We start from the raw sequence: 27,787 nt of genomic DNA, 5'->3' as shown, positions 1-27,787 counted from the left end.
GGTACTGAGAGTGCTGTGTGGTGTGGTGGCTCTATCTCTGACTTATTTCCAGTTGTTACTGGAGTTCGGCAGGGGTGTGTACTCGCTCCCACACTCTACAGCGCTTGTATGGACTGGATTCTGGGGAGGATGTCAGAGAGGTCAGCAAGGATACAGTCAATCGTTGACCTCTTTGGTGTAAAACCCAACTGCTCTGGTCGCTGGTACTCAAGCAGATGGCGGCGAACCCTCTGAAGAATGATCCAAGCAAATACCTTGCCCGGCACCAAGAGTAGAGTCACCCCCCGGTAGTTGTTGCAGTCCTGGTGATTACCCTTCCCTTTCCAGAGGGGGACAACAAGGCCCCTCTTCCAGTCAGTTGGGATGATGCCTGTGCTCAAAACAGAGCACAGAACTGCATGCAATGACTCAAGTACAGCATTTCCACCAGCCTTGAGAAGCTCAGCATGGATGCCACAAATCCCAGGAGCTTTGCCTCCTATCAGCCGGTTCACCGCCGCCTGTGTTTCCACAAGTGAAGGTGGTTCACAGTTAATTGGGGGGCCAGCATTTGGGATACCTGACATCCAATTTGGGATCCCTGCAACACACATGATATCCAACTCAACAGCCGGTGGGTCAGCCTGGTACAGCCGCTCAAAGTAACCAGCCCAGCGGGCCTTCACTTCAGACTCCTCTGTCAAGAGGCCACCACCCTCTGCTCTAACTGCAGTACACCTATGGACAGGCTTAAAGGAATGCAATGCACGGATTCCTCTGTAAGCAGGACGAGAATCGCATGTCCACAAGTGATACTCTACCCTTTCACAGATTCCTCGCACATAGGCATCCTTGTCCGCCCTCAGCGAGCATACAGTTTTACGCCTCAGCTCCAGAAACAGTTCAGCTCGGCCATCGAGCCTGGCCCTATGACTCTGGTCGATGGTATCAAGTGTCTCCTGAGAGACAAAGTTTTTCTTCGCCTGACGGTGGGTTCCAAGATAGCCACCAAGTTCCAAGACAAAGCAACATCAAGGATGGTGGTCTTGAAGGCACTCCACAACTCCTCAGGATCCCCTGAAGCATCCAGACTCCCCAAAACCCCACTCAACCTGCTCGTAAAACTCCTCAGCTACCCTCTCCTCCTTGAGCTTGCCCACATCCAGCCTAGGCTGGGATGATAGCATTCTCTTGGATTTGAGCTGCAACTTCAGAGTTGCTACAACAATCCTGTGGTCAGTGTTGAGGAACTGAGCACTCCGGTGGACCCTGCAGTTCTGGAGCATCCGCCATCGACCATCAATGAGCACATGGTCAATCTACTTCGCCACACCACCAGCAATGGAATACCAAGTCCAGCGATGAGTCTGTGGGTGCTGAAACCATGAGCCATTGAGCCAGTCACCCTAATTCCATGACTTCTTGCAAAGCCAAGTAACTTGGTGCTATTCTGGTTCATAGTCCCAGATCCATGGGGACTAACACATGCCTCATAACCATCCCAATCAGTGCCAGTCGATGCATTGAAATCCCCCAAGACTAGAAGAGTATCTATCCTGGGGCACTGATCAACCAAAGACTCAAGTGTGGCGTAGAATGCCTCCTTTACAGTGAGATCACTGTTGTGAAAATCAATCAAGTCCACAACTTTGTCCCATAGGTAGGCTTAATAACAATCAGATCTCTGGCATCATCCTGTAAAATACAATCATGCAATATATGTATCAGGATCTTGGCATCGTATAGAAAGGATCGATATCAGTCAATGCAAGCAAGCCTAGAATATGAGCGGGTACGTACCATCCAAGTCTACATGACATAGTATATTGTCGCAGGAGTGGCCCAGAGTCGCGGACGTCCGAGGCCTTATAGACGCCTCTCAGCGGTTTAAGTGAGCATCACACCTGGGTTCAACTTTGATACATTTTCACTACATTCTCCCCGCCATTAGAACTACCCTGCCGCTAGGCAGGAATCAAGCGTGCGTCAGCATTAATTGATTGGGGATGTCATTCCATGTCAGTCGGTCCATCCGTAGCGGACAGGGTGGCGAATTACCCTGCCAGCACGGGTCCGGAAACTACCGGGTACGACATCCCCAAGCCCGGAGTCCCCTGCATCGGAGTAGCTGCTGGAGGCAGGTGTCGGAGGGGGCACCTCAGTGCCTTCAGGCAGGGGTGTATCTGGCGAAGGGAGGGACGGCAGATGCTCCATAGGGGAAGCTTTGGGAGAGTCCATAGACTCGTAGATCGGTTCGTCGATATCCCTATAAGGGTCGATGACCCCACAAGGGGCGAGATGGCGTACGGAGACAGTGGACCCACGTCCATCTGCCGTCATCACACGAGCATGCTCGGGATTAGCCTGGAGTACCTGCACCTTATCCACTAAGGGATCGTACTTGCTTGTGTGAACCGCACGTTTGAGATAGGCCGGCCCCGGCTCAGCGAGCCAACTGGGTAAAGATCGGATACTACCCGAGCTTCTAGGGTGGTGGAACAGTCTTTCGTGAGGAGTCTGGTTGGTGGCCGTACATAGTAGAGCCCTGATCGAGTTCAGCGCCGCAGGTAGCGACCAAGCCCATTTATCTAGGCCCCGGCCGAGGGTCCTGAGGCTTAGCATGACGGCCCTCCATATAATCCCATTGAAGCGTTCGACCTGCCCATTCGCCTGGGGTCTGTACGGAGTGGTGTAACTCGAAGCGACATTATTTTGGAGCAAGAAACACCTCACTTCCTGGGACAGGAACACCACACCCCGATCGGTATGCACGTAGGCCGGATACCCAAACATAGAAAACAAATTCTGCAGGCACCGTATGACTGTGGCAGCCGTCATATCCGCGCACGTATAAGCGAAAGGGAATCGCGAGTACTCATCAACGATAGTGAGCAGATAACGAGAGTTACTCGACACCGGCAGCGGTCCTTTGAAATCCATCGCCAATCTCTCCCACGGTCTAGTAGCCCTAACAAGCGTCCCCATGGGAGGGTTGTAAAAACGCGGTTTGAGTTCCGCACATACAGCGCAGTCGCGGCAGACCCGGCGGATGTCCTCAACCGAGTACGGCAGATTACCACGACGCACAAAATGAGCGAAACGCGTCACCCCAGGATGACACATAGTGTCGTGCAAAGTGCGCAGACCCTCCAAAGTTATGATACCCGCGCACGTAGCCGGCCTCGATAAGGCGTCGGCGACCAGGTTATCGTTCCCCGGGCGATATTTGATGGTGTAGCAGAAGTCGGCGAGTTCGATACGCCAGCGAGGGATTTTCTCATTCTTAATGCGTTGAGCATGTAAGGTGTCGTACATGAACGCCACGCTTTGTTGGTCAGTGATGATTTGGAAGCATCGCCCGAGCAAGTACGGTCGCCATCGCCGAATCGACTCAACGATCGCGTACGCTTCCTTTTCGACAGACGAATGCCTCTGCTCAGCGGAGGTGAGAGTCCGCGAAAAGAAAGCCACAGGGCGCCCCCCCGGGAGAGAGTCACCGCTATCGCATGATCCGAGGCATCACTTTCTAAGACGAAAGATTTGCTCTCGTCGATCGTCGCCACAGCGGCACCAGCGATGTCGGACTTAAGGCCCCTAAAGGCAGCCAAGGCGGCTGAGCTCATGGGGAACGTGTCGCAGGCCACAAGGGGGCGGAGCTTCACAGAGAAATTTTGCACCCACTTAGAATAATGGGCAAACAGCCCGAATGCACGCTTCAGCGAAGCTCGATCGCAGGGCGGAGCCATATCGAGCAAAGGTCGCAGACGCTCCTTATCTGGAGCAACAGAGACGTGGGTCACGGTGTACCCCAGAAGATCTATCGTGCGCAGGGAGTAACGACACTTAGCCTCATTCATGGTTAGGCGATACCTCTGCGCGACCTCGAGGAAGCGCTTCAGATTAGCATCATGATGCCCCTGGTCATGCCCACAAACCGTAAGATTGTCCAGATATACAAAGACATCTGTCAAGTTCTCCTTAGTAATGAGGTCGTCCATAACCCTCTGAAAACAGGCGACCCCGTTCGTCACCCCAAAAGGTAGTCTGGTGAACTGGTATAACCTTTGACCCGATTCAAAGGCGGTATAGATGCGATCGGCCCTAGAGATGGGGATCTGATGATACGCACTATGCAGATCGAGAGTGCTATAGACTGAGTACTGGGCCACCTGTCGAACTAGTGCGTCCATCCCCGGTAGGGGGTAGGCATCCAGCTGTGTAAAGCGATTAATCGTCTGTGAATAGTCGATTACCATGCGTCTGCGATGCGCTTCACTTCGCACCACTAAGACCTGGGCCCGCCACGGCGACCGGCTAGGTTCTATGATACCTTCCTTTAAGAGCTGGGCCGTTTCCTCCGCAATGAATTGCGCGTCTGCTCGTGAGTAGCGCCGTGATTTTACCGCTACAGGTGTGCAGTCAGTGGTCATGTTGGGGAACAGCGAAAGAGGCTCAATTTCCATTCCTGCGAGTGCACACACAGCAAGCGTGTCAGTCCCACCAAATTCCATTTCCAAACGTCCATGTCGCTTAAGAAAATCATGTCCTAACAGAATGTCAGCACATAAAGCAGGTAAGACCATGAGATGTACATCTGGAAACATGCGTCCCTTTATCACAAGCTTCAATCGACATTCCCCTTTTGTGCTGAGCCTAAGCCCTTGGGAGGCCATAAAGATCCGTCGTGTTGTCCCAAGGACCGGCCATCCATGTTTTCGCACCAGTCGATGATCAATAAAACTATCCGTGGACCCCGTATCGATTAAAGCCCGCGCAAAAATGCCTTCGATCATAAGTGGAATAATGGCCTGAGCAAGGTCGGGAGGTCCGGCAGGTATTGAGCCATCCGAGCGAGATGATCACGCCTCGCGTGTAGATCCAACGCCGGCTACAGTTTTCCGGTCGTTCGAGCAGCCTCCGGAGGGCGCTCGTGTCAAGCGCATAGTTTGCCGTGCCAAAGCAGGAACTTGTAGTTCGTACGAGCAGCCAGCGGATGGCGCTCGTGTCACGCGAGAAGGGTCGAAGCCAACTGTAGTTTCACGTGCTGAAGCAAGAGCTTGTAGTTCGTACGAGCAGCCTTCGGATGGCGCTCGTGTCACGCGATGAGTCTCAAAGCCATCATGAGACGTTCGGATACCAGTCAAGGACGGTCGCTCCGCGTTCGGTCGTGTTAGCGCCACTTGTTTTGGCAGCCCGATGCATCTCACCAAGGTCGAGCGCGCAGCCAGGGGCCCACGAGGAGGAGCGCCGCTCATCAATACATATATTGCATGATTGTATTTTACAGGATGATGCCAGAGATCTGATTGTTATTAAGTGTTGTGAAAATCAATCAAGTCCACAACTTTGTCCCATAGGTAGGTTTAATAACAATCAGATCTCTGGCATCATCCTGTAAAATACAATCATGCAATATATGTATCAGGATCTTGGCATCATACAGAAAGGATCGATATCAGTCAATGCAAGCAAGCCTAGAATATGAGCGGGTACGTACCATCCAAGTCTACATGTCATAGTATAATGTCGCAGGAGTGGCCCAGAGTCGCGGACGTCCGAGGTCTTATAGACGCCTCTCAGCGGTTTAAGTGAGCATCACACCTGGGTTCAACTTTGATACATTTTCACTCCAATCACTTTCCTCAGTCGGAGCATATACAGAGACCGGGGAAATGACACCCAAAGAGTGACGAATCCTCAGTCTCGTAATACGCTCGTTGACCGCCGTAGGCTGGGCCAAATCGGAGGTGATTTTCCTCATTCAATGTAATTTACCTAAAAGTTGTGAGTGAGTATCAGGAACAAAATCATGAAAAAAAATTTCAAAAATATTGACGTTTTACAGTCAGACAGCCCGTTACCATAGCAACAGTTACAGACGACTCAAAAAATGCCTAAATTGACAATTTCTCAAGCTGTGTTTGACCCCCAGAGTTGATTCTGGTACCAAAAGATGCAGAATTGAAAGCCAAGGATGATTGGATAGCTTAACAATGTCTGTGACACAATTCAATACCACTTTTATCCAAAAAACTGATTTTTGTCTGAAATTTCAAGCATATTTATGGAAAGAAATTGAAAATTTTGCTTTTTAATCATAGGATAACCATTAATCAGATTAAATTTACTTTAAATTGTCTTTTACAACCTTGTATTGTCCAGTTTTTATAACTGTTATAACGTTGTTTAAATTTGGCCATCTTCATTTCAATAAAAAAAAGTTAACAAAAGCAGCTTACAATCATTAATTTTAATGCCTGCTTTCGGTTGTTACTGTAACCATTCATCAGGGCGTTCAAGGCGCTCTTGCACACATCAAGGATAGGCGCTCTTGTCTTCGATACAACGGCAGTGAACTCTGGGGTCAAGAGTGGAGTCGTAGTAAGACTGGAGACTGAGTTTGGCAGGAGTCTTCTGCAACTGGCGTGTCGGCACCACATCCACGAATTGGTTGGAGGGGCGTCTTGCTCAATAGTGTATGGCCCCACCACAGGACCTAATGAACAGCTGTTCAAGCGACTGCTCAACACTTGGAGTGAATTGGACCAGGGCAACTACACATTGGTCGAGGTGTCTGCTCAACAGAGAGAGCTGGCTGGCCATGTACATGCCACCATCACCTTCCTTCAGACGTGGATGGACAATAGCACAAAGGAGACTCTTCGACACGACTACCTGGAGCTGGCACACCTCACACTGCTGTTTCTTGGAGGGACTGTCCCTGATGGTATGAGGACCATCACTATCAAAGCTCCTGGGGCATTCCACCACGCCCGTTGGATGAGCAAGACTTTATACACTATAAAGGTGGCACTCTTCCGTTGGCAGCTGGGAGATATCTACACACCCGAAGAGCTGGAAGACATAACCAGTCTCGCTGCATTCATGTCAGTCTTCTACACTAAAGCGTGGTTGACATGTACCAGTGCTGCAGATGCACCATCTAACGACATGTACCTGATGAAGAACCTCCTCAAGGCTGAGGCCAGTATCGCAAAGAATCCAACAAAGTGGCCTGCCAAATTTCTGTCCTTTGTGACTGTGGCCCGAGAGAAGCTACAAAACCATTTGTGGTACCTCTCAGAGAGATTGGTCTCTTTGGCACTCTTCTCGGACAGAACGTCATCTGACAAGCAGACTATGAGAAGGGCTATGCTCAGGTACCATGGGACTGCACATAACATGATACAGGAGATGCCAGCCTCACAGCAATTGGGGAGTAAAGCCCTCAAAGACTTTGTTGGTTACGACTCTTGGAGCATGTTTGAACTCTTGGGTATTGACTCCAGTTTTGTCAAGCTCCCCGGTGCACAGTGGCCCACCTCAGACAGCTATCGTCATGGCAAGGAAGTTGTGGCCAAACTCCCAGTTGTCAATGACGCAGCAGAGCGGACACTTGGACTCGCCACAGATTTGAACACTAACAAGGCCCCCAAATCTGAGGCGCAGCTCCAGGCTCTATACAGGGTTGTGAAGGGCGTCAGGGAGAAGCTGCATGGACTGGCAACATCCACTGAGGTTGTGACTAAGAAGTCATTGGCCTCCATTGATTACAATTGGGACTAGGTTTTTTATTTTGTTATCAATGTTCAATGTCAGACCTTAAATTTGAGACAAAAAAGCTTAATCAATGACAAAAGTTAATTTAAAGTACATTTAATTTGACTATAGCTCTGATTAATGATTATTTATCCTATGATTAAAAAGCAAAATTTTCATTTTTTTTTCAAACAAATGCCTTAAATTTGAGATAAAAATGAGTTTTTGGGATAAAAGTTGTATTGAATTGTGTCACAGACATTGTTAAGCTATCCAATCATCCTTGGCTTTCAATTCTGAATCTTTTGGTACCAGAATCAACTCTGGGGGTCACACACAGCCTGAGAAATCATCGATTTTAAGAATTTTTTGAGTCGTCTGTAACGGTTGCTATAGTAACGGGCTGTTTTACCATAAGACGTCAATATTTTTGAAAAAAAATTTCATGGTTTTGTTTCTGTTACCCAGCCACAACTTTTAGGTAAATTACAACCTTGTAGTATGAAAAATTGAAAATCACCCCTGATTTGGCCCAGCCTATTGACCGGTGTTACCTTGACTATCATGGGAGTCAGCTTATTGGACACAGCTATAGCAACTCCCTGGGCATGGTAACTGTCAAAGCGAACAGACCAGTAATAGCTGTAACCACCCACCATGATCTCACCACTATCCGGCCTCCAAACCTCAGAAAGTGCTGATGTGACACTGATGTTCAAACGCTGGAGCTCAGATGATAGCAGAGACAGGTGATCATCCTCTCTTAGAGTAAGAACGTTCCAGGCACCCACCCAAAGGGACCGCCTCAGGTTAACCCAAGGAGACCGTAGTCTGGTGGACGATGCCTAAGCACCACCCCGACACACACCTCCACAACCCAACCGAGAAAAGTTACCCCGTGCTTTTCTTCCTATTATCAAATAATGTGGGTCTCAAAGGCTTTGCCCCAATCCCGTCATCCGGTGAGCTGCCCTGCGAAGGGTAGCTGCACAAGAGGTACTCCCAGGGAGTGGGGTTTTTTTTTTAGTTGTGTTCTTTGTGTGTGTTGCACAATAACATGTTTTTATGGTGGCCGGAGTGCAAATCGTGCCACTAACCTCCTAGAAAAGGTAACCCGAATGCAGGGGTACGTCCACAGACACAGTTGGGCACCGAATATGGATTGCCGTTGGCTCACAGGGAGATTATCCGCCCTTTGACAGGTCTTGTTTTAGCCCTGCTAGGTGCCCATATCCAAACACCCCCTGGGGGCGACTAGACCAGGCAGAAAAAACAAAACAATTCCTACCCCCAAGAAAATGCATGACTACTCTTAGTCTGGCTCCTACCCGTTGAACTGCCTGGCTAGGTAAGACCTACCAGGAGCAAAGCTCCCGCCAGTATAGCCCAAAGGGTCACAGGAGTACGCAAGCCTCCCCACAACGATCAAGGTGCTAGTCACTATTGGGGATGACAAACAGACCAGGGTGAAAACTTAACCCCAGTGCACCTTTGGTGGTGCAGGTAATGATTATGTCATCGCACTTCTGCAGCACAAACTTTCAAGCACAATGAATTGTGAACATGACTGGTTGGTGGTGAGGTGGTGGAGGGTGAGCGGAATATTTGGAATAATTTTATTATCTGGAAATTGATTAATTGTACGAGATTTTAATCAACTTTGTCTCTTCGTGTCATGTCCCCTACCCACCCCCTCCCCTTTACACCTGCATGATCCTCACTAATCATAACCTCAGCTTGAGTTCTGCCTTTTCCTCGGATGCCGATGAAACAAGTCTGAAACCTATTTATCTTTTCACAGGTGAGTTGCCTTGAAATACTTTATTTTTATTATCCTTATATTTTACTGTGTTATGGTGCTATCTGTCTATCTAACTATTTATTATTTATTTTATTTATTGATACTATCTTTTATTAATGATGCAGCTTGATTTAGTATATGCTCAAAAAACATTTATATTCTTGTACATTATCCAAGAACTCAGTTAAAGCTATTAGAATAGATTGTTTTCCCAATTTATCTATCTACATATGTCTCCACCTCGTAAATGCATATTTGTCTGTTTCAGTTGTGAATTTGGCCTGCTGGTTCTATTGTTTGAGGTGCAGCTCTGCTGGTAGGCCAGGAATTTGGAATTTGGAATTTGGCCAGGGTTCTGACATAGTCATGTGAAAAAGTAAGTACACCCCATGTAAAGTTTTGACTTTTTCAACATATTTCAACATACACCTATTTGATCTTCATTTCAACAATATTGATAGATAAAGGTGATATAATATAACAAATATCATGAAACATTTACATTTTGTAGTCCAATGTATAATTTAAATAAACATAAATGCAAATTTCGCATGTGGAAAAAGTAAGTACACCCCTACATTTAGCACTACTTCAAATACCTAAAATTAGAATCAGGTGCACCAGCTCAGGTGCAAATGATTAGAACATCATTAGAGAGGATCTTGGAGGAACCTGTCTTATTTAAACCTCAGACATTTAGTTTGGTTTGCTCTTTGTTGTTGAAGTGTGCGGCGTCACCATGCCTAGATCAAAAGAGCTCTCTGAGGCCTTCAGAAAAAAGGTTATCGATGCCTACGAGTCTGGGAAGGGATTTAAAAAGATCTCCAAACAATTTGAAATCGATCATTCGACTGCCCGGAAGATCATCTACAAGTGGAGAAGATTCCAAACAACTGCCAACTTGTTCAGGCCAGGCCGCCCCAGCAAGTTCAGCCCGAGAGCAGACCGCAAAATGCTGAAAGAAGTCTCTAAGAACCCCAGAATGTCATCATAGGACAACACGTAGCTCCTGCCACTGTTGGTGTCAAAGTGCACGAGTCTACCATTAGAAAGAGGCTGCACAAATTTGATCTACATGGGAGGTGTGCCAGGAGGAAACCTTTGCTGTCCAGAAAGAACATCAGGGCAAGACTAAAGTTTGCCAATGAACACCGAGGCAAAGACCAGCACTTCTGGAACAATGTGCTCTGGACAGATGAGTCAAAGGTCGAGCTATTTGGCCACAGTACCAGAAGACATGTTTGGCGAAAACCAAAGACAGCATTTGACCACAAGAACGTGATACCAACTGGAAAGCATGGTGGTGGAAATATTATGGTTTGGGGCAGCTTTGCTGCATCAGGGCCTGGGCCGCTCACCATCATAGAATCCACTAAACCACCTTTAGAGGCCATTTTTCCCCGCAAGCGGGGGTTGGCCTTTTTCGGGAACTGTGGTTGTTGTTGTTTTTCGGTCCCCTTTTTGAAGCAATGTTTTACGGCCGGATGCCCTTCCTGACGCCAACCCTTTTTGCCGCCTTTAACGACAAGCAGGGAATTACTAGTGAACTGGTACTCAATTTGCCGACCTCGGAAGGATGACAGGCTGAGTCAACCCCCCTGGCGTTAATTCAGCGATTGACCGGGATTCGAACCCAGGATCCTAGGATCCTAAGCCGGCACCCTAGCCGCTAGCCCAACACCAGGGATGTAGCCCAACATCATAGAATCCACTATGAATTCTTAATTGTACCACAGGGTGCTTGAGGATAATGTGAGGCCATCTGTCGGAAAGTTGAAGCTCAACCGAAGCTGAACCTTGCAACATGACAATGACCCCAAACATCCCAGTAAATCCACCAAGGAATGGCTGAAAAGAGAGAAATGGAGGGTTCTGGAATGGCTAAGTCAAAACCCGGATCTAAATCCCATCGAGATGTTGTGGGGGGATTTGAAACGAGCTGTGCATGCAAGAAACCCCTCAAACATCGCACAGCTGAAAGAATTCTGCATGGAGGAATGGGCAAAAATTTCTCCCAGTCGATGTCAGAGACTGGTAGGCAGTTATAAGAAACGCCTACTTGAGGTTGTTTCTGCCAAAGGGGGCAATACCACCTATTAGAGCCAAGGGTGTGCTTACTTTTTCCACATGCGAAATTTGCATTTATGTTTATTTAAATTATACTATGGACAACAAAATGTAAATGTTTCATGATATTTGTTATATTACATCACCTTTATCTGTCAATATTGTTGAAATGAAGATCAAATAGCTGAATGTTGAAATATGTTGAAAAAGTCAAAACTTTACATGGGGTGTACTTACTTTTTCACGTGACTGTACAATTATCTTGTCAATAGGTAAAAAGGCTTGTACCTTTTTAAAGGTCCCATGGAATCTTTGATGTCCACAAGTTGATGCAAACAGATGGGACAGCCAGATTAATATCCCCTCTGATGGATGACATGCCCATGATGCAATGCCCTCATCGATTCGATGCATGGCCTGTGAATCACCAGGATGACAGGTTATCCTCGGGTCGTATTCAAACCCTTTTACCAAATGAGCTCTGATCAGCTGTTTTTATTATGTGCTTGTTATCTTACTATAATTCACCAAATGTCCGTCCGTCCGTTCGAAGGTACCGCAAAAACGGCTCAACCGATCGCAACGATATTTTGGGTGGGTATTCCCGGGACCCCTGGGAGTAAAATAGGCTATATTGTTTTTCCAATTTTTCAATTTTCCAGTTTTTCAAAAAACGATGTATACCGATATGAACAGTGATGTGGCTTTTGTTGAAATTCTACAAATACTGTTTATTCTACGTACCAGGAGAGAGTAGATTGACTCCTGACGAACTCTTCCTATATAAACGTGCAGCTCCGAAGTAACACGGCAGCGTGTGCAAAGCGACCGAGAAACAGGTGTAGCGGCCGCTTCCGTGTTGTAGATTCAGCGCGCACTCTTCACATATAAACGTGTGACAGAGAAAGACGTGTAGTGGCCGCTTCCGTTTTGCAGAATTCAATCTTTTTTCAAAATGGGCACCATGTACTGTTTAGATTTTGATGATTTGCATGTGATATGATTCAACGGATGTTTATATGAATCATTTAAAATAAAAAAGCCTTCAATTTCTGATTTTTTGCCTTTTCATTTGGGCCTCACAATTGAAGCACCGCCCATAGGGCGGGTACCGTTGCTAGTTTAAGTAATGGATATTCAGTCAACCCTCGTTAATCCGACCCTGTTTAATTTGGAAATCTCACTATCTGGCCAAAACATCCAGGAACAGATTTCCACCATTCATTTTTATCTCTCTAATCCACAAAATCGTTTATCCGACAATCTCACTAATCCGACATTGGGTACTGGGAAAAAAGTAGTCCAGATTAACGAGGGTTGACTGTACTTGCACTGCTGCTTTTCTCTCAACAATGGATGCAGGCCCTGAATCTAAAACGAGACGATGGATATCTTTTGACATAGACACTAGACAGACACCCTCTATTATTGCCAAGCCTTCTGCGTGTATCCTCTAAAACCCTCTTCTCTGTTGATCAATCCACATTACAAATTTAGCTTCAACTCCCACAGTCCTCTCAACTTTAAATGACAAGATAATTTTGTGTGTGTCTGTAAGTATCAAGGCCTGAATCCAGGGAGAGGGCTGTGATGCATGGAGTGGTGGGGGATCCTTAGCTAGAATGTGGTAAGACCAGTGTGGACCATGTGTTCGAGTAGGTTAAACTTACTCCTGTACTAGGGATCTGTCAGGGGTGAGTCATACATAATATGTGCACTGAGGGGACAATGTTTGTAAATGATAGAGTGGAATATGATAGGGGTGTATTGTGTAACACCACCTGTACAGGTGAGGCCAGGTGGAGGATTTGTGACGCCCAGCACTTTAATGGATACGGCACGGCCAAAAGCCAAAACGGGCCGCTTGGCCAAAAGACAGTGGGCCATGACGGAGAGGGATATCATGCCATAGAGAGGGGGATTATAGGTGAATAAAATAATGCAGTAAATTTGGCAAACATTGTCTTGGCATTCGCGGAGGCCAATATCAGATTTCCGGCTCACAGCGGACCGACTGACTTGACAATATGTACCAAATTTTGCTGCCACAGAACATTTCTTAATGAATGGAGGATAAAAACCGTTTGCCTCTCCTTGTAAATATCCTTTAAGTTTATTTGTGCCTTGTATTTATTCATACTTGGTGTTTTACATTTGCTGCACAGCACATGAGGGACCCGTGTACAGCATGGTGTCTACTGACCATCTGCTCATCACTGGAGGCACTGGTATTGTCAAGGCCTGGAATTGGAGTGACCTCATCAGAAAGGTAAAAACAGGGCCTTGTACCTTATATGGATCGTTGGTGTGGGTGGTTGGGATATGTGAATCTTTTATGAAGGAGCGTGATGTTTTTATTTGTTACTCGGTACAGGTGTGTGTAAGCAACACTAACTGCGTATGATCTTTTTCAGACCTCCAAGGAAATCTGGTCAAAGAAACCTCCATTCAAGTAATTGATATGCACAAATCATTCATTTCCTTTTCTCTTTCTCTTTACAGCCGATAGACATTTTTTTATTGAATGACACCATTCCAGCTGCTGACGACACTACCTCTATCCAAACCACACCCCATTCCCACATGTCTAGGTCTACCGTAGATGTCCCAGAGATAAACTGCATGCTTCTGAATGACAAGGTGTGTTCTGTATGATCGACAACCTTTTTTAAATTTCCAACTACATGTATTGAAAGCCCATTAAATAATAAATTTGAATGAAACAAACAAGGTTTGTGGTTTGAAGCAAATGAAGGGTTTGATCATGTTACCTCAGTATTCTCAGGCAACTGCCGAGATGGGATTGCCAAGCAAGTTGGCCCAATGCACTGTTTGTACTGTCATCCGTGTATATGATGATCTGCGTACACATCTTTCTGTCAACATCGTCAGCCTCTGACCTATTGTTCATTGTTGATCGTCTCTTATTTTCCCATACCATTGTATTACTGCTTGTCACGTTCCCCTATCTGCCCCCGTTCTTTGCAGGCGGGTTTCTTGATGCTTGGCTGCGGGGACAGCCGTGTGTACATGCTTGATCTCGAGAGTGGAACTTGCAAGGTGGGAATGGTTGGCAAGTCACAGTTATTATTAGTCTCCTACCGGTTTCAACGGAGGGGACTATATGTTTGCTCTCCGTCTGTCTGTCCGTCCGTCCGTCCCACCTGTGGTTTTCCAGACTTTTTCCACCTACCCTTTGACATTTTCAACTGAAACCTGGTACATTGCTTTCTTATGATAAGTTACAGAACAAGATCGAGTGTCCGGGCGTTTTGTCAATTTCCCTTGGAGTTATGCCCTTTTTGGACTTTTCAAATATCACATGTTAGACATCAAAATTTCTGAGTGCTTGGAACAATAACATTCATTGGGACCGGTAGGGGACATGTATTGCAAAGCAATTCTCACTGCATGCTTGTTAACATTTGAATAACTCGAACTGGTCTCTTGCATAAAACTCCTATTTGTATAGGCAAAAGTTACCTGTCATGCACGCTAGTCTAGTCATCCATGATAATATCCGCTACCATGCAAATTTCCACATTTTTGCCTCCACATATTTTGATATTGAGGTAAATGCTGTGCCAAGGAGAGAACAAATTCTGCTGCGGAGGGTTGGTAGTGGTCAGCTTTCTTTTGTACTGGACCATATAATCACCTGCTTTCCTGGTCCGTATAATGAAGAGCGAGTTCTGCTTCAGTTGTTTTTTCTCATCTTTTTCAATACAGTAGAACCTCTTTTATTCAGACATCCAAATAATCTAGACTGTGTACCTCTTGGCTCGTATGCAAGACACCTGGAGGAAATTGGACATTTATTGTTTTTTAAAGCGGTTTGTTGAAAAGCCGATCCGAACTGGGCCGAGTTCCATGGACAACCTGGCACGTCAAAACGTGCTTTCCTAAAACGCAAACATGTTTGTCGAATACCTTGTTTCTTCATACAAAATTGCTCATTAAAATGCTAGCTTGAGGTAACGTACAGAAAGTGCTTTATTGTGAACGTGGATCAATGAACTACTGAAATACAATACACTCAATGCGAAAGCGAAGACACTTCCGGTTTTTCCGAACGACCGAACCGACTGGGGTGAAAAAGAAAATTCCATGTTGTTCCGATCCGAGGTAACTTTGCACTAATTCTACATTCTTGGATGCTGTTGGTGTTTTTTTTAGCAGTTGCTTCTCCCTCTCCAGACTCGTATGCAAAACATCTGGAGACATATTTTGTACATTTTATTGGGTTTTCAGAGTAGTTTGTTGAAAGATTTTGTTATCGAAGGATGCGCCCAAATACACAAAGGACTAGAGCAGCACTTGGTAGATAGAGTGCATACCTCTGCCAGGCTGAACAGTTTACGTTTTCTGTATCAGACTGATAGGCCGGATCTGGATCCGGACTTGAACCAAAATCTAATTGGCGTTTGTCACCTAACCAAGTCATCCACCACGTTTTTTCCACATCCGTCCATAACTTTTTGAGATATCGTACTATATATATCGTTTTTGGCTCCATCTTTCGATGGTGAAGTTTCGATGGTTTCGATTATCCCTGGTGTTGGGCTAATCCCTGGTGTTGGGCTAGCGGCTAGGGTGCCGGCTTAGGATCCAAGGATCCTGGGTTCGAATCCCGGTCGATCGCTGAATTAACGCCAGGGGGGTTGACTCAGCCTGTCATCCTTCCGAGGTCGGCTAATTGAGTACCAGTTCACTGGTAATTCCCTGTTTGTCGTTAAAGGCGGCAAAAAGGGTTGGCGTCAGGAAGGGCATCCGGCCGTAAAACATTGCTTCAAATAGGGGACCGAAAAACAACAACAACCACGGTTCCCGAAAAAGGCCAACCCCCGCTTTGCGGGGAAAAATGGCCTCTAAAGGTGGTGTTTTTATCGATGGTGAAGGATCACTTGAAAAAATTAAACATTCTCATATCTGGATCCAGATTCGGATCTTCATTAAAATCGAATCGATTCTTCCTTGTCACACATCCAACCTGTCCACCAAGTTTCGTCCGAATCAGTCCATAACGTTTTGAGATATCGTGCTATGTATCGTTTTTAGGACTGTCACTCAATGGTGAAGAATCACTTTAAAATTCTGGTATCCAGATCTGGATCTTCACCAAAATCTAATCATTTGGTCCTTTTCACCCACCCAACTTCCACCAAATTTCGTCTGAACCGCCCACAACCTTTTTGAGATATATTTTCACAGACAAACAGACAAACAAATAGACAGAGCTGAAAACACAACTTCCATACATCTTCGGTGACAGAGGTAATGAGTGGGGAGGGGGTTTGTCAACTCCCAAAGTGAGATTATGTAATCGGCATGCCCACATCGTTCTCCGATACGTGACGCCTCGCCATTTTTTAATGTAACATTCACAACAATAAATATGCAAGCAGATTGAACTGCATTTCACTCATTTTTTTTACGCGTCCAACATGCCACCTGCTATTGGCTGCATCGGGTGCGTCCGAATACACAGAGAATGAGGTGGGGGACGGGGGTTATGGTTTGGGTTATTAGCCAGCCCGCTCGTGCAGCTGGAGATGGGGTTTTGCAATTGTGTGTGTCAAGGCCATAACTTTTTTTTCCGCAAGTTCAGGAGTGCATAAAAGTCAAACAAGCAGACACTTCTCGAATTAGCAAAGTTATGAATTTATGAATTTGAGGTTACAATTGTGGGTGGCGTCAGGTCAGCTGTCCAACCATTGGGTGAAGAGCGGGCATACATCCAAAAAATTGCTCCATCATATATAGATTATTCTCATTACTTTTCATAGGTGTTTGCTATAATGAGATTATATTATAGTATTGAAGTTGAAGTGTGTTTCCTGCCAGTTGTTCCTGTCAGGACACACGGATTACATCCATTGCCTGGCGCAGAGAGATCAAATTGGCGAAGTACTCTCAGGCAGTGAAGATGGCACCGTGCGGCACTGGGGTGAGGAGTTCAGTCTGTTGCTTCTTCTTCTTCAGCAAATTGAATAACTACACATTTCAATATGATAACTTGTCCTGTAAATGTATGCAGATTGCCGAACTGGAGGCATGGTGCAATGCATCAATGTGTCTGCACAGAAGGTGAGATTTGTTGTGTACAACGCTCATTGGTTTGAACAAGAAGCAAGGTGCTGTATGCAGGATCTGTCCCTTACTTTAAAAATGATTACTTTATCGGGACTACAGTTTGGTCATACTATTGTTGTGGTTATGGAAAACAGTCCCCCGGCGACTTTGATCCAACACGTAGGGAAGACTGAGTTAGTTATTTTATTAGTTTGAGTGCTCAGTTAGGTCCCTCCCATTTGTACAGTGGACCCCCGCTCTAGCAGGGAAAATGGCCTTTTAAAATGCATGTTGTTGTTGTATGGGGAAAATGCGTTGTGTGGGATTAGCTAGGTCTTCCCCTTCACGTAATTCCCCAACTTCCATCTAACTTTCCGACTTTTCATCCATCCATATATCCAATCCTTTACCCTTTTGTATCCAAGCCACTATCCCCCATGCCTCCCCAACACCCTTTGCCTCTCCAACCCCATACCTCCCCACTGGAAACTTCCCTCTCCTCATTTTAAATCAATCCACCCGTTCATCCATCCATCTCCAATCCCTAATCCCTTTGCTTCCCAACCTCTATTTCCCATGCTCACCTCAAATACCTTCCCTCTTCATTCAACATTCATCCAAATCCATCACCCCTTCACACCTCTGAGTCGCTTATAACAATTAATCCTCAAGTTTAAATGAATTCCATTCCTTCCTTCCCTGCATTTTCCCCATTTAAACATACATTACAAGTCTATCCCAGCGCTACAATTGAGAGAATCGCACCAAAACAATCTTTCAAAAGGTTGTACACTGGTCGGTTGCGAGGGATTCTTCTGGAAGGGACTCGACTCGGCGAGCAGAGGACCAATGAGAAGAGTCCACGAGAGGGTAGGAGAGGCCTTGGGGGTGTCTTTGCCATGCCCCACTCCAGCCTCAATAAAAGCGAGGCGAGCGATCGAGTCGAGCCGCTGCGAGCAGAGAATGCCTTTGTGGGCGATCAGAAAGCCTGCCCTGTTATGAGCATGTTCTTGCGCTGTGCCTGGACAAGCCGTCTCCGCCACGGCCCACGTTCGGGTGCCTGCCCCGTTGCCTTAATAGTCCAGCGGATAGGTGCAATATAGAGACGAATCGTGCACTTTTTGATAAAAGCATCAAACTTGGTACACATATTCAGTAGGCCATAAGAAACAAAATTAGATGTAGTGCCATCCCAGTGGCACTACATCTAATTTTTGGCCTGTGATTGCTATGGCGGCCATCTTTCAAAATGGCCACCACATGGCACTAAAATACCACATAACTCAGCAACCATGAGGCCTAGGATCTTAATTCTGGTGTCTAAATGTCGGTTTTGGGGGTCATAGAAATCAAAGAAGGCAATAACGAGTATGTGTGGTCACTTACGGTACCACCTTGTAAACGTTTGGATGAGGGGTCAAGTATAGAGCATTGCGAAAAGCAAGCATGTAGTGGATGGAATCCCCGACAATGTAGCTCATCAAAGTCTTGTGTGTTTATTCTGTGAAAAACCTGCAAGTCCAGCCGAACCATTACATGTAGCAATGACTAAGCAGTTGGGTGAGAGAGTCAAGAGGTGTGCAACCAAACTGCGAGATGCAAATTTTTTAGCAAAGGTGTCATCAGGTGATCTTGTTGCGAGAGAAGGGAAATGTCACACCAAGTGCTTGGTTGGGCTTTACAACGCAGCAAGGAAAGTAGAAACTTCACAAGAGCAAGTTGTCCATAGTTTGAGTATGGACAAGTTGTCCAATCCGTACTGTGGACAGTGATGTAGTTGTTCTGGCAGTGTATGTATTTCAAAAGCTACAAGTGGCACTGGATGCTATATGGGTGGCGTTCGGCACAAGCAAGCATATGCGCATGGTACCAGCTCATGATATCTCAGCTGCAATTGGTCCAGAGAGGTTCATTGCTGTTCCAGTGTTTCACGCCATTACTGGGTGCGATACGACCTCTTGCTTTGCTGGCAGAGGAAAGAGGACTGCTTGGGATACATGGAGCATGTATGTGCCCTGAGGTTACAATGGAGTTAATGAAGCTAATGGAACAACCACAAATGTCAGATGTTGATGCTGCTATGGATGTTCTGGAGAGATTCGTTTCACTTCTTTAGGACCGAACAAGTTCTAAACACCATGTTGATGAGCTTAGGATCGACCTATTCACACGGAAAGGCAGAGACATGAGCAACATTCCACCGACCAAGGGTGCTCTACTTCAGCACACTAGACGAGCAGTATACCAGGCCGGTCACATCTGGAGTCAGGTACTTGAAGCAAAGGCTACACCTACACAACCGGACGGATGGGGATGGACTCGTAGTTGTGATGGAAACTGGGATGTTCTTTGGAGCTGTCTTCCCGAAGCCAGGAGAGTTTGCAGAGAACTTATTTGATGTGGTTGTACCAAAGGCTGTCGAGCAAACTGCAAATGCACAAAAGCAGCTCTGCCGTGTACAGCTTTGTGTGAATGAGGGGGTTCTTGCCATGATTAGTTCATGTGATATCTGGCATTTCACATTTGATGGTAAGCCTAACTGACTCATGGCACATTGGTATCTACAACAATAAGTAACTCAGCTTCATATTCATTTTGACTGTTTTTTTTATAGCACTATAAGTTTAATTTACGGTACAGGTATCTTGTATTTCATCAATACAAAATAAAGCAATACAAAGACCACCAAATGTTGTGTCTGTAAACTGGAAAAGTGCACTTATGTTCCAAAAGTGGTACAAGACATAATCACACACTCATTATTGCCTTCTTTGAATTATATGACCCCAAAAACCTATGTATAGGCACCATAATTAAGATTCTAGGCCTCTTGGTTGTTGAGTTATATGGTATTTTAGTATTAAATGGTGGCCATTTTGAAAAATGGCCGCCACAGCCGTCATAGGCTAAAACTGGGATGGCACTATATCTATTTTTTCTTGTAATGACCTACTGATGTGTACCAAGTTTGATGCTTTTGTCAAAAAGTGCACGATTCTTCCCCCTATCCGCTCTACGATAATGAGCTGGCATTTGCTCGCCGAGTCCTATATATATATATATATATATATATATATATATATATATATATATATATATATATATATATATATATATATATATATATATATATATATATATATATATATATATATATATATATATATATATATATATATATATATATATATATATATATATATATATATATATATATATATATATATATATATATATATATATATATATATATATATATATATATATATATATATATATATATATATATATATATATATATATATATATATATATATATATATATGTATATATATATATATGTATATATATATGTATATATATATATGTATATATATATATGTATATATATATATGTATATATATATATGTATATATATATATATGTATATATATATATATGTATATATATATATGTATATATATATATATGTATGTATATATATATATATATATATATAGTGATGTAGTTCTGGTAGTGATGGAGTTGATGTATGTATATACAGTCACGTGAAAAAGTAAGTACACCCCATGTAAAGTTTTGACTTTTTCAACATATTTCCACATACAGCTATTTGATCTTCATTTCAACAATATTGATAGATAAAGGTGATATAATATAACAAATATCATGAAACATTTACATTTTGGAGTCCATTGTATAATTTAAATAAACATAAATGCAAATTTCGCATGTGGAAAAAGTAAGTACACCCTTGGCTCTAATAGGTGGTATTGCCCCCTTTGGCAGAAACAACCTCAAGTAGGCGTTTCTTATAACTGTCTACCAGTCTCTGACATCGACTGGGAGAAACTTTTGCCCACTCCTCCATGCAGAATTCTTTCAGCTGTGCGATGTTTGAGGGGTTTCTTGCATGCACAGCTCGTTTCAAATCCCCCCACATCTCGATGGGATTTAGATACAGCCTTTCACTTGGCCATTCCAGAACCCTCCATTTCTTTCTTTTCAGCCATTCCTTGGTGGATTTACTGGTATGTTTAGGGTCATTGTCATGTTGCAAGGTCCACCTTCGGTTAAGCTTCAACTTTCCGACAGATGGCCTCACATTATCCTCAAGCACCCTCTGGTACAATGAAGAATTCATAGTGGATTATATGATGGTAAGCTGCCCAGGCCCTGATGCAGCAAAGCTGCCACAAACCATAATATTTCCACCACCATGCTTTAGCTTTACAGTTGGTATCAGGTTCTTGTGGTCAAATGCTGTCTTTGGTTTTCGCCAAACATGTCTTCTGGTACTGTGGCCAAATAGCTCTACCTTTGACTCATCTGTCCAGAGCACATTGTTCCAGAAGTGCTGGTCTTTGCCTAGGTGTTCATTGGCAAACTTTAGTCTTGCCCTGATGTTCTTTCTGGACAGCAAAGGTTTCCTCCTGGCACACCTCCCATGTAGATCAAATTTGTGCAGCCTCTTTCTCTTTGTAGACTCGTGCACTTTGACATCAACAGTGGCAAGAGCTACCTGTAGGTCCCGTGATGATATTCTGGGGTTCTTCGAGACTTCTTTCAGCATCTTGCGGTCTGCTCTCGGGCTGAACTTGCTGGGGCGGCCTGGCCTGAACAAGTTGGCAGTTGTTTGGAATCTTCTCCACTTGTCGATGATCTTCCGGACAGTCGAATGATTGATTTCAAATTGTTTGGAGACTTTTTAAATCCCTTCCCAGACTCGTAGGCCTCTATATCCTTCTTTCTGAAGGCCTCAGAGAGCTCTTTTGATCTAGGCATGGTGACGCCGCACACTTCAACAACAAAGAGCAAACCAAACTAAGTGTCTGAGGTTTAAATAAGACAGGTTCCTCCAAGATCCTCTCTAACGATGTTCTAATCATTTGCACCTGAGCTGGTGCCCCTGATTCGAATTTTAGGTATTTGAAGTAGTGATAAATGTAGGGGTGTACTTACTTTTTTCAAATGCAAAATTTGCATTGATGTTTATTTAAATTATACAATGGACTACAAAATGTAAATGTTTCATGATATTTGTTATATTATATCTCCTTTATCTATCAATATTGTTGAAATGAAGATCAAATAGCTGTATGTTGAAATATGTTGAAAAAGTCAAAACTTTACATGGGGTGTACTTACTTTTTCACGTGACTATATGTATGTATATATATGTATGTATATATATGTATGTATATATATGTATGTATATATATGTATGTATATATATGTAATTATGTATGTATATATATGTATGTATATATATATGTATATATGTATGTATATATGTGTATGTATATTGTATATATGTATGTATATATGTGTATGTATATAGCCGAAAGCACCCGGCGTTGCCTGGGTTCTTTTTGAATGAATTTACTACTATAATTCAGCTTTTACTCGTGGCCGTAGAAGATTGACTACGATAATTCAGCTCAGCTTTTAATTGCGAAATGGGCCCAGCTCAGCCGAGGTGGGCCTCGACCGGCCTCGCCACCTAGCCTATAACCTTCCCGGGGCCTGTCCCTACATTTTTAGTTCTTTTTGAATGAATTTACTCCCATAATTCAGCTTTTACTCGTGGCCATAGAAGATTGACTACTATAATTCAGCAAACTACCTTTGTTCTCACCCAAATGAGTGCCCCGCCCACCACTGACGTAACCTCCTTGGAGCCTCACGCGATTGGGAGGCGAGTCGGGACGTGATTGGTGGAGGGTCAGAGAGCGCGGCCGCCATCTCATGATACGGACGCAGCTCGGAGGTTCGAGGCCTCGAGGCGAGGGAACTTTCGTTACGCCTCACGACAGCGAGTTGTGCTGATCGTTTATAGTTATGGATTGTACGAGTGAGTGATTCCGAAGAGAACGAGTGATTCCCGGAGATCGTAGATTGGAACTGTGAGTCCTATATTGCCTGCTTCGTGTTGGAGCTCCTGGCCGACCGTTCCTGGCGGCCTTGTGTGGTATTCCATCCTGGTATCCTTCGAGTCCCGGAGCTCGTCGATTGGAGCCGCGAGGATCTTACCTGCGTCTTGTTGGAGCGTCTGTGGCCGACCGTTCCTGCAGCTTGTGCAGCCTATTCCATTTGTTACCTTTCATGGTTTTTGTGATCGAGCCAATAAAGCATCGTGCCTTACCCCTAGAAGGCCGATTAAAACACAATTGTGTTGATTACGTCTCTTTTGTCCACTCCGTGGATTACTTGAAGCCCGGACATTCACGTCCGTATTCCGTGCTGGGAACATTACCAGGCGGGATCGCGACAAATGGGTTGCTCGTCCTAGGATCATTCAAGTAAGAGCCATTCGATTGAGACGGGAATTCTGCAGTGGACGACATCTTCTGGCATCTGTTCATCGCCTTCTCACCAGCGGACGCCGTCTGGGAGGAACTTTCTCGCCGTAGGACGCTGTCTGGGGCAGAGAAGTGAATAGCCTCGGATCCCTCCAAACAACCGACAAAGAATAAGCGAATAGCCTCGGATCCCTCCAAACAACCGAAAAAAAAAAAAAAAAAAACGTGAGTATTTGTACGTGGTATTTTTCTCATTGGCAATTTGATGTGCGGGTGATATTGCGTAGTTGTGTCGTATTTCCCCGACAGAGCGTTGTGTTTGAGCGTTGTGTTTGAGGTTGTGTTTTGTGCCTGGTCGTATGATAACTCGTAGCCAAGCTATGTCGACCAGGGAAGTGAGAGTTCAACCTGATCATGTTGACAGTCACGTGGGTGGCGAGGTGAGCGACGCAAGCAGCCTTGACCCGGGCACTCAACCCGAGATGTTAGGAAGCGATCCCATCATGACTAAATGCATGCGTTCGCCCTTCTGGACCGGGCTGACTCCGGTTCAACAACTTGACATGTATAACAGGGAGAATGACAGGGCAGAGGCAGAGCGTGCGGCAGCAGCAGAGAGAGAGCGTGCAGCAGCAGAGAGAGAGCATGCGGCAGCAGAGGGAGAGCGTGCGGCAGCAGCAGAGAGAGAGCGTGCAGCAGCAGAGGGAGAGCGTGCGGCAGCAGAGAGAGAGCATGCGGCAGCAGAGAGAGAGCGTGCGGCAGCAGCAGAGGGAGAGCGTGCGGCAGCAGCGAGAGAGCATGCGGCAGCAGAAGCTGAATGCGTCAGAGAGCATGAGTTGCGAATGTTGACTGAACGACTGCGGGCAGAGGGGTCTGCTGCAAGAGTCCCGGAAACTGTTCATGTTCGTTTGCCGGACTGGACGGGAGACACGAAGCCAGAAGCGTATCTGGAGATGGCGGAGAAGTTGTTGGCTGCCGGTGGCATTGATGAGAGCTTGTGGGTCGGCCATCTTGTGAGCCATCTATCTGAGAAGGCGAGGGAGGTATATGCGAGGATGGCAACCGAGGACGCAAACAAATACAGGGCATTGAAGGCCGAGATTTTGAATGCCTATGCGGTGTCCGCATGTATTTATAGGAGAAATTTTTTCAGCTGGACTCGTGAGTCCAGTCAAACCTATGAGGAACATTCGCGGGCCTTGTTGGAACAGCTGCAGAGATGGTTCAAGGGGAGCAAGGTGGAGTTACCTCAAGCGGTTGCGGAACTCCTGGTGCGTTACCGTATCGATCAACAGCTTCCGCCTGACTTAGCATTGTTTCTTGTCGACAAAGACACTGTTTCCTTGGCAGACTGCGTCAACCTTATTGATAAACATGTTTTGGCGTGCAAAATGCTGCAAGTCACGCAGTCGCTTCGTAAGACGGAGGAGTCTGTGATCAAGACCGCCCCCCGTCTGCCCGGCGGCTGGATCGAGGGGAAGGGTTCTCCGATGACCTCCACTGGGGGCGCTCGCGAGCCGCAGACCAGGGCAGGGCCCTGGTGCGATTTCTACAAACGCGTGGGGCACGGTGAAAACCGCTGTTTCTCTAATCCCGCCAGTCCGGCCTACCGAGGCAACCCTCCTGTTAAGTCGGAGGGAGATCAGTGGAACTCATCCGCCGGGCCCTCGCACACGACGGTGGCATCGGTGACCGAGGTCACTGCCACCGGGGCTAATTCCATTCATCCACTGCATCAGGAGTATTCAGGGACAGCCTTAGTGGGTGGCCCCGATTCGATGCTGAAGTTTGAGACCAAATACCTTCGGGATACTGGGGCGACACGGTGTGTTCTCCGGGTGGGGGTAGTTCCGGCCTCTCAGATGCGTTATACCGGCGAGTATACCCTCCTTCGGGGCATTGACCGGGTTCTTGGCCGGTACCCCCTTGCCCTCCTCGAGGTCCGGAGTGACATTTTTAAGGGTCCAGTGACCTGTGTGGTAGTACCCTACTACCCTATACCCGGGGTCTCCTTGCTGATTGGCAATGATGCCATAGCCAGGGAGGAGTCATTGACTCTGACCTGTGGGGGGGTCCCTAGAGCCCAGAGTAAACAGGCGGAGAGAGTGGCGGAGTCAGACATATCTTCACTCTGGCCCGAGGAGCCTAGCGCCTCGACTCCAGTTTCCGACGGTGACGTTGCGTCAGCTGAAGTCCACCCGAGCCTCCCGTCAAGCCAACCTCAGGTGCCGTGCTCCTCAGGGACCGCTCCCGCCATGTCGCGATTCAGCAGGAACGCTAATGCTAAGGTATATGTGGAAAACCTGGGCAATGGAGCAGCGAGAGCCGAGCTAGGGAGGGTCTTCGGGCATTACGGACCACTCCGCAACGTATGGGTTGCTCGGAACCCACCTGGATTCGCAGTTGTTGAGTTTGAAGATCCACGAGATGCTGAAGATTCGGTCAGAGCCCTTGATGGAAGGTTAATTTGCGGATCGCGGGTGTGCGTCGAGATGTCGAATGGCATGTCGCGGCGGCCTCGTTTCAGACGCCCTTTGGTCCGCAGGCCGTTCGACCCGAAAGATCGATGTTACCAGTGCGGTGAAAGGGGTCATTACGCATATGACTGTCGTTCTCGACACCGGAGGAGAACCCGCCGCTCTAGGTCTCGGTCCGTTTCCCTCCTGTAAATGTTTCCCCACCTTGAGTTTGGCTCCCTTGTTTCTCTATTGTGCTTTGGGTGAAGTGTAACTCTTGTGGGGTAGATGTTAATGGGGTGTATGGTGTTTAATATTGTGTGTGAAAAAAAAAAAAAAACTGGTTCATTGTTTACCCTGTTAACGCCTGTTAATTGCCTGTTGCGTTAATAAGTGCGTTATTGTTGCGTTATTGTGTTGCGCCATTGCGTTGCGTTGTATTGTTGCGTTGTTTCGTTATTGTTGTTAACAAGTGTTAGTAATTGTTAATTGCGTTAATTGCCTGTTAGCAATTCCCGCCATCATCTTGCCATGTGATTTGCACCTACTACAAATACTGGTTTTAAAAACGCCGTCTATTCGACGGGGTTTTTACTTAGGGGGGGAGGACTGTGAGAAACCCCCCGGTGAAACCACCTTTGTTCTCACCCAAATGAGTGCCCCGCCCACCACTGACGTAACCTCCTTGGAGCCTCACGCGATTGGGAGGCGAGTCGGGACGTGATTGGTGGAGGGTCAGAGAGCGCGGCCGCCATCTCATGATACGGACGCAGCTCGGAGGTTCGAGGCCTCGAGGCGAGGGAACTTTCGTTACGCCTCACGACAGCGAGTTGTGCTGATCGTTTATAGTTATGGATTGTACGAGTGAGTGATTCCGGAAGAGAACGAGTGATTCCCGGAGATCGTAGATTGGAACTGTGAGTCCTATATTGCCTGCTTCGTGTTGGAGCTCCTGGCCGACCGTTCCTGGCGGCCTTGTGTGGTATTCCATCCTGGTATCCTTCGAGTCCCGGAGCTCGTCGATTGGAGCCGCGAGGATCTTACCTGCGTCTTGTTGGAGCGTCTGTGGCCGACCGTTCCTGCAGGCTTGTGCAGCCTATTCCATTTGTTACCTTTCATGGTTTTTGTGATCGAGCCAATAAAGCATCGTGCCTTACCCCTAGAAGGCCGATTAAAACACAATTGTGTTGATTACGTCTCTTTTGTCCACTCCGTGGATTACTTGAAGCCCGGACATTCACGTCCGTATTCCGTGCTGGGAACATTTACCAGGCGGGATCGCGACAATGTATATAGCCGAAAGCACCCGGCGTTGCCTGGGTTCTTTTTGAATGAATTTACTACTATAATTCAGCTTTTACTCGTGGCCGTAGAAGATTGACTACGATAATTCAGCTCAGCTTTTAATTGCGAAATGGGCCCAGCTCAGCCGAGGTGGGCCTCGACCGGCCTCGCCACCTAGCCTATAACCTTCCCGGGGCCTGTCCCTACATTTTTAGTTCTTTTTGAATGAATTTACTCCCATAATTCAGCTTTTACTCGTGGCCATAGAAGATTGACTACTATAATT

General features: G+C 46.0%; 1 protein-coding gene across 1 annotated transcript in view; it reads left to right on the top strand.

Moving 5' to 3' along the window:
- Nucleotides 1–27,787, top strand: part of THOC6 (THO complex subunit 6) — a 62,481-nt gene that overhangs the window by 8,794 nt on the left and 25,900 nt on the right. Inside the window, exons 2-8 of the mRNA XM_068118786.2 lie at nucleotides 9,255–9,319; nucleotides 13,552–13,655; nucleotides 13,801–13,838; nucleotides 13,978–14,026; nucleotides 14,375–14,446; nucleotides 17,231–17,333; nucleotides 17,424–17,473. Coding sequence (XP_067974887.1) covers nucleotides 9,255–9,319; nucleotides 13,552–13,655; nucleotides 13,801–13,838; nucleotides 13,978–14,026; nucleotides 14,375–14,446; nucleotides 17,231–17,333; nucleotides 17,424–17,473 — 481 coding nt within the window. The remainder of the gene's footprint in view (nucleotides 1–9,254; nucleotides 9,320–13,551; nucleotides 13,656–13,800; nucleotides 13,839–13,977; nucleotides 14,027–14,374; nucleotides 14,447–17,230; nucleotides 17,334–17,423; nucleotides 17,474–27,787) is intronic.

Source organism: Myxine glutinosa, chromosome 6 (genome assembly GCF_964187855.1).
Source record: "Myxine glutinosa chromosome 6, kmMyxGlut1.1, whole genome shotgun sequence".
Classification (NCBI taxonomy): Eukaryota; Metazoa; Chordata; class Myxini; order Myxiniformes; family Myxinidae; genus Myxine; species Myxine glutinosa.
This window is presented reverse-complemented; position numbering and strand designations above follow the sequence as displayed.